General features: G+C 41.8%; 1 protein-coding gene across 1 annotated transcript; it reads right to left on the reverse strand.

The window, feature by feature from the left end:
- Positions 1–750: 750 nt before the first annotated feature.
- On the reverse strand, positions 751–9,914 carry LOC306884652 (exocyst complex component 3-like protein 4). Its single transcript, XM_079440714.1, has 14 exons — positions 9,779–9,914; positions 9,201–9,259; positions 8,051–8,206; positions 7,337–7,955; positions 7,160–7,241; positions 6,915–7,034; positions 6,625–6,725; positions 6,430–6,543; positions 3,211–3,334; positions 2,552–2,674; positions 2,318–2,470; positions 2,109–2,230; positions 1,855–1,996; positions 751–1,632 (listed from the first exon to the last, which is right to left on the reverse strand). The coding sequence occupies exons 1-14, from the start codon at positions 9,856–9,858 to the stop codon at positions 1,630–1,632; spliced, it is 1,998 nt and encodes a 665-aa protein (XP_079296840.1). The 5' UTR covers positions 9,859–9,914; the 3' UTR covers positions 751–1,629.
- Positions 9,915–10,687: the final 773 nt, after the last annotated feature.

Consider the following 10,687-nt stretch of genomic DNA (forward strand, 5'->3'; position numbering starts at 1 on the left):
TCTGGTGAAGAAGTGATATAAAGTGGGTCTGGTAAACCTCATGAGGCTTTCAATAAACCTGATAGCATTTGTCACGACTGATGTGTTGATTACATGCATGTGTGTGCTGTATCTCAGCGTGACTCCTGCTCCGCATGATAAGGTAAGGCAGGCTGAGAGACAGAGAGAGCGCTGGAAAGCGTCTGACATCAGGAACGCTATGATGAGCTAAATATAATACTTACTGAGCACCAGAGACGGCGGCACTAACATGCATTTTCATACACACAAACACACACTTGAGTCTCACATATCTTCACAATCACATGACACCCAGGAAGTCATCGGCTGCCTCCTGTCTCTGTATACAAATCAGCTAGAAGATATTTGAATAAGCTGCATCCTCTTGAGAGACAGGAGAGGAAGAAACAAGGCAAATATTCAGAGCTGTGATCACGTTAAGTAGGGCAAGTTGAAGAAAAAGTGGGATTATGGATTTGTAGGAAGCAAAAGCGATAGAGATGCTTATGTGGAGGTGAGAGGAGGAGAGCAAAGTGTCATTTTTAGCTGAAGAGGACTTGTGGGCGAGCCAGAGACCCATGGCATTCAAACTTCGAACTACAAATATCTTAAAATCCCCTCCTACCCATTTCATGACATCTAATTCTAGAAACTGTGGATAAGATTGTAATCCTCAGGACATCTGGACACAAGCCAGCCTGTCCTGAAATAACACACTCTCACACGCCAGACAAACAAATACACTCTATTTGCATGTGGAAAGATATAAAAATATGTTTAATGGTCATTCACAGATATGTATGTTCACAAGAGATTAAAGGTGCAAGACAAAATCAAACATCAATATCCGAATTTCTAGAAATATCCCCAAAACTGGAAAGTACAAACGCCATATGAAAGGAAATATCTGTTCAATAACACACTGTAATACAGGTTTTAATCTCCAAGGTTTTTTTTCTCACTGATAAAAATCAATGAGTATATTAGGTTTAGGCTAAAAAAAAAAAAAAGTTTAAAATTTGCATCAAACAAGAAGGGGGAATGACAAGATATGTATACAAGATATACAGTATACATGGATTAAGTTAATATTGCAGAGCACACACACGGTTTTATCCGACATTGTGTTTTATACATCACATTTACATGATTGTTATCACAGTAGATAAACAGACTGAATCCATCAAATCTCTTTTTGCATCATTATGGCGGAAATGCAAATATTGTGTCTATAGTTTAATGTCTCCATCTATTGGCAAGTACAAGTACAAACAACCAATGGTTAAATTGATAATCACGATTATATTGCTAAACAATAATGGATTATTAGAGGCAAATAGCACAAGGAGCCTCATGAAGGAACACAGACAAGCTGTATTACTCTTTAATTTCAGCAAAATATCACAATGGAGATCACTAAACTCCAACACAGCCTACATGTTTGTCTGTCTTTTCAGATCATTTTTACCAGTACATAGACAGCACATGCAAGTAATCATGCACCAAATACAATAATAATGCCCGTATATTCTAACAAGAAAATGTACTGTACACATTATTAAAAATGATACAATCAATATTTTTTATCCTACGATAGTTCCTGAAGCATCAGAACGGCCAAAAGAAAACTCACTGTAAAGACAAAGGTGTGATATTCAATGAGAATATGTCAGCCTATATACTTACATACATTTATAAAGTATGCTTAAGTAAGGTAGTACAGTGATATGATCAGAATCAACAGTCACTTGCTTATTTAAAATTTATTTCAACTCAGTTTATTAATTTATTTAATTTAAACATATGCTATTTTGACTCACTATATGAGAATGCAACTGTGTTTCAGAAAAGTACCTCAATGTCAGTAAAGAAGGAGTGCTCATGATTTGTGTTCCCGGCATCCCGTTTAAGCGCAATAAAGTGATTAATAACACTGTGCTTCTCCAAGCTAAAGCCATTGTCTCTGAAGGACAGAACAGCTGACAACTGCTTCTTGCTAGAAATGAAAAGTGAAATCCATGATAGCTATACTACATTTATTAGTAAAGTGAACAAGACAATGCATTGTTTTAAAATAGTAATACATTCAAAGTTATTATAACACTTACCTGATGTCTGGGTAATTACTAACCAATGGATTTAACAGATCTTTTATATTTTTCTCAATATCCATTCCAATAATGTCACTAAGGTCATTTCCCAGTGGATCAAGCCACTTTAAGGATGATCCCTAAGTACAGAAGAATATTTTCAGTGCATTTAAATTGAAAAAAACAGTTGTATATTTCACAGTGTTTGATACTGGACTATATCTTACCATTTCCTCAAATAGTTTCCTGAGTTCATTCCACTGTTCTTTGATTTTTATTGCAGCATCTTCGTTTTTGTTTTTTTTGCATGAATATTTTTTCTTCATCAGCTGGGAGACATATTCTTTGGCTATGTAATAGTGTATATCATTCACGAAAATCTGTAAATATAGACACTGTTTAAAGTGGCTCTCTGGAGCTGTTATTAGAGAGCATTTCTGAGCAGACGCGAGGAGACTCACTTGGACTGATGGAGCTCTCATGGATTTACAGAGGCAAGAATAATTCTCTATTCTAGAAACCACTTCTTTAAAATCTTCATCAGTTTTCAGCCATTTTTTTGTCATCATGCCATCCATGTAAGGCTTTGGAGAGTAAATGACACTGTAGTTAGTTATAATTTAAATATTCAAATATAAAATTATAATGCTCTTGACTAGTTATGCAGAATTTCACATTAGGAGAAATTTTAAGGAATAGTTTATCTAAAAATTAAAATGATCTAAAAATTCAGTCACTCTCAGGTCATCCAAGATGTAGATGAGTTTCTTCATGGCAACAGATTTGGAGAAATTTAGCATTAGGGTGCCATCAGAATTAGAGTCCAAACAGCTGATAAAAAACATCACAATAATCCAAAAGTAATCCACATGATTCCAGTCTATCAATTAACGGCTATCATTCTGACACCCATTCACAGAAGAGGATACACTGGTGGGAAGCAAATTATGTAATGCTTAATTTCTCCAAATCTGTTCTGATGAAGAAACAAACTCATCTACATTTTGGATAGCCAGAGGGTAAGTACACCATCAGCAAGGTTTCATTTGAGGAGAGTTAAGCATTTAAAGCAATAAATTAGTCCATTGAGTACATTTTATATATCTGCAGTTAGGCCCACCTTGACCTCAGATTTGAAATGATCCATCAGGGTCTTTCTAAGCCTCTGAGTCAGTCCATCCACTTCTTTTTCCAGCCTCTCCACCTGAGCTGAACAGCTCTCTTTATAGCACTGCACATTCTCTCTGTAACAACAGCAATGACATAAAACTTTTGACATACGTGTCACAAAATGGATTTATACACAGGGACTGAGATTAAACATATTATAACAGCATATTTCAACAGACAGACAGAAGTGATCATGAAATTACATCTAAATATGTACTTAAAAAAGCTCTTGAGTTCTTCAACTAATGTAGCTGCATTTCATATGAATTTAAACTATAATACATTTTAATTCAAATGTAAATAACATGCATTTAACAGTCTGAAAATATTACATTCAGTTCACTCTTAAGTACGTATATTCTGGCCCCACTTTATATTAGGTGACCTTAACTATGTACTTACATCAAAAAACAAGAACACGTTTGCTGCTATTGAGGTGGGATAAGGGGTAAGGTGTTACGGTACGGTGGTTGTGGATGAAGGAGGCGCAAGGCGAAGGCATAAACAAAAGGCGTAATCTTTAATGAACAGCTTCAACACACGTACTACACTTAGTTAACTTAAGATCCGACAAACATAAAGGCAGAACTGAGGACTTATAAAGGGAGAGGAACAAACGAGGAAACAAGATGATTAATCAAACACAGGTGAAGGGGATCATTAATTAACAGAACTTGGACAGGAACTAAAACAGGAAGAACCAAATAAGGTAGAAACAGAACAAAACCAAAACTGACATGTTACAGTATCTCCCCCTCCCAGAAGGTGCGTCCCGCACCGTAACAGCAACATCGGGGAGGGGGGGCGGGCGCCCTGGAGGCTGGAGCAGGCCAGGACAGGGAGGAGACAAGGGAAGCCTCCAGGGTGGATCTGGAGACTCGGGAGACCATGGCGGGACTGGAGACTCGGGAGACCATGGCGGGACTGGAGACTCGGGAGGCCTTGGCGGGACTGGAGACTCGGGAGGCCTTGGCGGGACTGGAGACTCGGGAGGCCTTGGCGGGACTGGAGACTCGGGAGGCCTTGGCGGGACTGGAGACTCGGGTGGCCATGGCGGATCAGGAGATTCGGCATGCCATGGCGGATCGGGGTTCTTGGGAGGCCACGGCGGATCGGGGTCCTTGGGCGGCCACGGCGGATCGGGGTCCTTGGGCGGCCACGGCGGATCGGGGTCCTTGGGCGGCCACGGCGGATCGGGGTCCTTGGGCGGCCACGGCGGATCGGGGTCCTTGGGCGGCCACGGCGGATCGGGGTCCTTGGGCGGCCACGGCGGATCGGGGCGCTCTGTGGCCTTGGCCCTTGGCCTGGCCACACAGACTGAGACTATATGGCCCCCCCCCAAAATTTCTTTGGGGAAGTTCCCCTCAGGCGGCCACATTGGAGGAGCGGGCGCTTGGGGGCGTTCTGGAGGAGCGGGCGCTTGAGGGCGCTCTGGAGGAGCGGGCGCTTGAGGGCGCTCTGGAGGAGCGGGCGCTTGAGGGCGCTCTGGAGGAGCGGGCGCTTGAGGGCGCTCTGGAGGCGCGGAGCTGGACGGAACCAGCGGAGACGAAGGAGAGCTGGACGGGACCAGCGTAGATGCAGGAGGGCGTTCTGGCAGCGTGGACTCGTGAGGGTTCTCTAGCAGCGCAGACACTTGAGGGCGCTCTTGCAGCGCGGACACTTGAGGGCGCACGGGAGGCGCGAAGCTGGTTAGAACCAGCGGAGACGAAGGAGTGCTGGATGGGACCAGCGGAGACGCAGGAGGGTGCTCTGGCAGCACGGACACTTGGGGGCGCTCTTGCAGCGCGGATTCAAAGGGGCGCTCTTGTAGCACGGACCTTAGAGGGCGCAAGGGATGCGCGGGGCTGGACGGGACCAGCGGGAACTCAGGTGGGCTGGACGGGACCAGCGGGAACTCAGGTGGGCTGGACGGGACCAGCGGGAACTCAGGTGGGCACTTGCGAGGTGCCGGAATTGGTGGGCTCAGACGAGGAGCAGGCACAGGAAGGCACTGGCGAGGAGCTGGCACTGGAGGGCGCTTGCGAGGAGCAGGTACTGGAGGGCGCTTGCGAGGAGCAGGTACTGGAGGGCACTGGCGAGGAGCAGGCACTGGATGGCGCTGGTGAGGAGCAGGCACTGGATGGTACTGGCGAGGAGCAGGCACTGGAGAGAATGACATGCCCTCAAACTCAACTAAAATCCCCACCGGCACCTGTTTTTCCCCCCTCGGTGGTTCGGGGGAACCGTTATTGGCGGCGGAATCCCTTTTCTCCGCGGACGGCGCAACGTTCATCGCCCCTCGCGGCGGAATCCTCCTCGCCACGGGCGGAACATTCCTCGCCGTCTCAGGCGGAGCGAATTTCATTGGGGCGGTGGGTAAGGGTGTGCGGCGAATGGCGACCCGTTCTCCCCAAAACGGGTGGCCTGGGTAAGCCGCTACAGGCAGCCCGACATCCCACGCAGCACGGGCAGGGGCGAGCCGCGAACGGCGGCGTGAACCCCCGCAAACGACGGGCACAAGCTCCAGCATCCTGAGCAGATCTCGTCTTCGGTAAGCGGTCGGATCTTCTGTTACGGTACGGTGGTTGTGGATGAAGGAGGCGCACGGCGAAGGCATAAACAAAAGGCTTAATCTTTAATGAACAGCTTCAACACACGTACTACACTTAGTTAACTTAAGATCCGACAAACATAAAGGCAGAACTGAGGACTTATAAAGGGAGAGGAACAAACGAGGAAACAAGATGATTAATCAAACACAGGTGAAGGGGATCATTAATTAACAGAACTTGGACAGGAACTAAAACAGGAAGAACCAAATAAGGTAGAAACAGAACAAAACCAAAACTGACATGTTACATAAGGTTAGGGGCAGGTTCGGAGGTATGGGTAGGTTTAAAGGTGGGTTAAGGTGTAAGGGATTGGTCAACAGTGTAATTATAAAATGTAATTACAGAAATTCATTACAGATGTACCGTAATTACCGTAATTACATCCAGGTATTTAAAAAAAAAAAGTACAATGTAAAAACATGTATGTACACAATAAGGCATTGTATCAAATGATTAAATTAAGGCCACCTAATATAAAGTGGGACTTATATTCTTTTAAAGTATATTATTTCCAAACTAAGCATGCCAAAGTGTACTCCTTTTTCCCAAAGGTAGCATTCTTCTCGTAGTGGACTTACTTGAGTGAACTAAAACTGTTGATGTAGGTGATTTGATATTCTACCCAAAGACAGCAGTCCAACAGGTCAGAGGTCAACAGAGAGACAGTGTGCTGTGAAAACTCTTTTTCAAATCTAAAACACAAAGAAACTGTCTGAGAAGGAAAAATGCAGAAGTGATCTCATGTTAATCTATAATAATACTGTGATACAAACCTTGTATAAAATGGATTTAGCTCCTCTAAACAGGAGCTTACAACTGACTTCCCCAGATTCTCATCGATCTTCTCAAGATTGGCAGCATACCTCGCTATCAGCTAACAACACAAATCAATAGGAGCAATTATAAAGACTTTTTCAAGTGTTTTCAGAATTCTGATATGGGTAAACGTCATACATGAACTCTGCTTGAAAATTAAATAAATAATACAAAAATTACATTTTAATTATTATAGAATATAAAAGAATGAATACAAAGTTTTAAACAGTTAAGATTAAGTCCTGACCTGACAGATGTGCATTTTTGACGTAGGGAATCCATCATCTGTTCTTTCAGGATATTTCTTCGTTTTCCACACTTCTGTTTCAAGTATGATTAAATTCTCCAGTTCAAGTTTAAAGTCCTCCTGATATCAAATATGGCAGCACAGTAAAACAAACTGTAAACAAGATGTAAACAAGTTCTAATACTTATGTCTTGTACTAATATAGAATTTGCTAAACTCTCTTTCTTTGCAGTACAGTAGCTCACCTTTTGGCGATGACAGTAAGAGGTTTTTATTTTGTTCAGATCCTCCTCTGTTACAAGAGCTCTCGGATGGTCTTGCAGATCACTGTGTAACCCAAAAGAGATACGAATTAATTGAAACATGAAGTAGGCAATGATGTATCATTCAGATATTTCTGTGTTTTGATCTTAAAACCTCACCTGGGGTAGGAATGAATAATGAACTCTAGAAGAGTGTAGTAATCTTTTAGCTCTGTCACCTTTTCCAGAAGTCTCTTTAGATGCTCTCCTAAAGCCTCATGGTGGCAGGACATATAGGTTTCAAACACATTAAAGTCTGCTGGATACGAGCTCAGAAGCTCAGTCTTGACTCTCTGCAAATCTTCTACCACAGCTTTACCCAGGTGCTCCAGATGCTCTGCCAGCCAGGAATCGTTCTGCTTGTCGCTGTCCAGAGGAACTTTCTTCAGTGTATCTCGAACCCCGTTTAGTACCGCATCCCTCCAGGCTTCCCTCCATCCCTGCATCGCTCCTGGCTCTCCCTGTCTCTTCTCTTCCTCCAGGATAATGGTGGCCACATACCCCAGCAGCTCTTTATTGCATGAGGGAAGGGCACTGGAGTTGCGTACAATGACAGACATTTTGTCCCTTAGTTCGTCGAACAACAGCTTGAGGTCTTTCTCTTTATTAACCAGATTTGGGTGAGATTCTCCTTCCCCCGGAGCACTCTGTTCTAACTTGAGCGCCAGGCGCAGGGAAAGCAGGTTCAGATATGCCTCCTTCAGGATGTCTGTTTGTATATGATCTTTGATCTGCAAAGCTATTGAGAAAACAAAGCAGGAATGAGAGAGAATGATGCTTTGATTATCCATTAAATGTGCTGTATTTATTAACACAACCTAACTAGAGATTTACCTGAGCATGGCTTTAGAGGAATCTCTGTGGCCTTAAATTCAAATTTCTGATCTTTATCCTCTGATAAAGATGATTTCAGTGACCGAATAGATTGTTTCTTTTTAATGTGCCCATCGCTTTTTCTAAAAAAAGAAAATCTGCGAAAGATGCTCTTCCCTGTGAAAACACAGAAAATATTATTTAAAATTATACATTTTAAATCTCAAAATCATGCAATTTTTCCTTCTCAAAATGCCAAAAGATGAAAAAACAACATTAACACATTCTATGACAACTGTCCCAAAAGTCTTTTATACAGACTATAACGATGCATCCACATTTCACTCCAGCACATCTGTCACGAATCTGGTCCATGCTCTCCTGTTTTACCACCACCAGAGGTCACCCGTTCACCACATTGACTCTCACACTACACAGCACACTGGACTCCATTTCCCACTATGCATTGCACAGATCACAGCTGTCAACATTCACTCATCACACGCACCTGATGCTCATTTCACAATCACACACACTATTTAAACCATGGACTTCCTCAGCATCAGGGCCGAGTTTTGTTAACGTATATCACTCATCTAGAGATAGCAACTTTACAGAGCCATTCCTATAGTCTTAGTCTTGCCTTGTTTTCCTGCCGTGTTTGACCCTGCTCTTGTTTCCTGGATTTACCCTTTGCCTCTGCCGTTTGGACTCTGTTCGCTCCCTGTTTGGATTATTGCTCTCGTCTCTGGATTATCTCTCTGCCTTGCCCCTTTGGATATTGTTCGCTGATCGTTGACCCACGCTTGCTCCACGGATTGCTCTGTCTTGCCTCCACCATACCTGTTTGCCGATCTCTGACCCTGCCTGTCTTGACCATGTTGTTTAATAAAGCTTTGCAAATGGATCCGCACGTCTCACGTCTCGTCAGCCCCGTAACAACATCTATCCAACTTTGAGTATTGTGTTTTGTACAGATTTGTATTGCATAGTTTACATTATTTTGCATTTTGTATTGTACTGTATAGTACGTATTAGTATTGTACACTTGCACAGCTCTTATACACATATATTACAATAATGACTTAGCAGGGTGGCAATATATCTATTTTACTCTATTCTGTTTATGCAAATCTAGTCATTTAAATTTCTTTGACAATGATATATTTACCATTAGAAGTGGGAGATTTTTCCATTGTTACCTCTAACCCAAACTGCTTCTGGATGATTCTGTACATTACATGAGAAAACAGAACATATTATGAAAGTCCAACATCATATTTTAATTTAGTGCTTTATTTAATGACACTTATCACTGACTCTTCTTCACTGATTCTTATCAGGCACATTGTGATTTTATATTGTTTAGTCAATTATTCACTAAAAAACACCACGACGTTTCAGCCTACAGAAACCTTTAGCACAGCCATGACACTAAAAACAAACATCGGCCCTTCCTAGTTTCTAACTCACCAGCAACGCTAAACCATAAAATAAATTACAGCAATAGTAGCACAGTACAGTAACAAGGAAGAACTATAATAATCACATACAGTAAATATTAAAAACATAAGTGAAAATTAATATAAAGGGTTGTCATTCTTTTTACATTCACTCTCAGTCTCGCTGATAAATTAAATGACTTTAGTGTCACCTCTAAAACATGAGCTGCTTTTCTATATTTTCTGCACCCTTAGTTAAAAGATTAAAAGAACACAGCATGTTAAATAAACCATGTGTAGCTCTTACCTGAAACCTTTTAAGGGAATGCCCCGTCTTCTCAGAGCAGCTGTATATATATATGCTAGTGACATTACTTTCACTTTCATCTATACTTGTAAAGACACGTATGTGGCTTTTAAGAATGAAAACCAGTTCAGGCTTTTATCTATGGAAGAGTAGGTTATTTGATTAGGGGACAATAATACAAGTCTCCAACAACATGAACAACTGCATTTGCTCTACTTCAAAGGCCCCTGACCAAACAAAAACAGAAATGAATTACACTGTGACGAACTGTCCTTCCCAGAATCCACACACACACAGACTGTCAAAGCCTGGAGTGCCTATGACCATTATGCCTAAAACCATTACGTCAATGGAGAGTCCCCATAAACCATAAAAACCAACGTGTGTGTGTGTGTGTGTGCTCTACTCTGCACCTGCAATGGATGAGATTCTAATTATTATTCTATTTCTTACATCCACAATTTGTCATCCAAGTCATTACTCACCTGCCTTGTGTTAATCTTGCCATTGGTTCAATAAATTTACCATTGCTTCTGTATTCCTGTTCCCTCTCATTCCTGTCATGCCTGACAGAATCTAACATTAATGTTTACACATCCATTTAGTTACAAATTAACATGCACTGTTAATTTTTGTATTACAGTAGCTATATAAGTTTATTATTTTTATTTATTTGAACAACTACTAGATGTCACTTAATTAGTTTGCATAATAGGCTAGTATATCAATAATAATAAATCAAATCCTTTAGATTTTTATACAGGCCTACTAACCATTTGTAAAAACCAATACAGGACTTGCTGTTTTGTTAATATGCTATTGTGCTCATAAAAGGAACACATGCTTTGCATAACCACTTTTTTCTCTCTCAGTGGGAATCTGAAAGTGAAGTGTAATCATATTTCAAAA

Source organism: Barbus barbus (assembly GCF_936440315.1).
Source record: "Barbus barbus genome assembly, chromosome: 18".
Lineage (NCBI taxonomy): Eukaryota > Metazoa > Chordata > Actinopteri > Cypriniformes > Cyprinidae > Barbus > Barbus barbus.

Coding starts and splice junctions, on each gene's coding strand:
- LOC306884652 (XM_079440714.1), bottom strand. CDS start 9,858: ATGAAAGTGAAAGTAATGTCACTAGCATATATATATACAGCTGCTCTG. Junction 9,260..9,778: donor ATTCCCTTAAAAGGTTTCAG/GTAAGAGCTACA, acceptor TGTAATGTACAG/AATCATCCAGAAGCAGTTTG. Junction 2,471..2,551: donor TGAGAGCTCCATCAGTCCAA/GTGAGTCTCCTC, acceptor CTATATTTACAG/ATTTTCGTGAATGATATACA.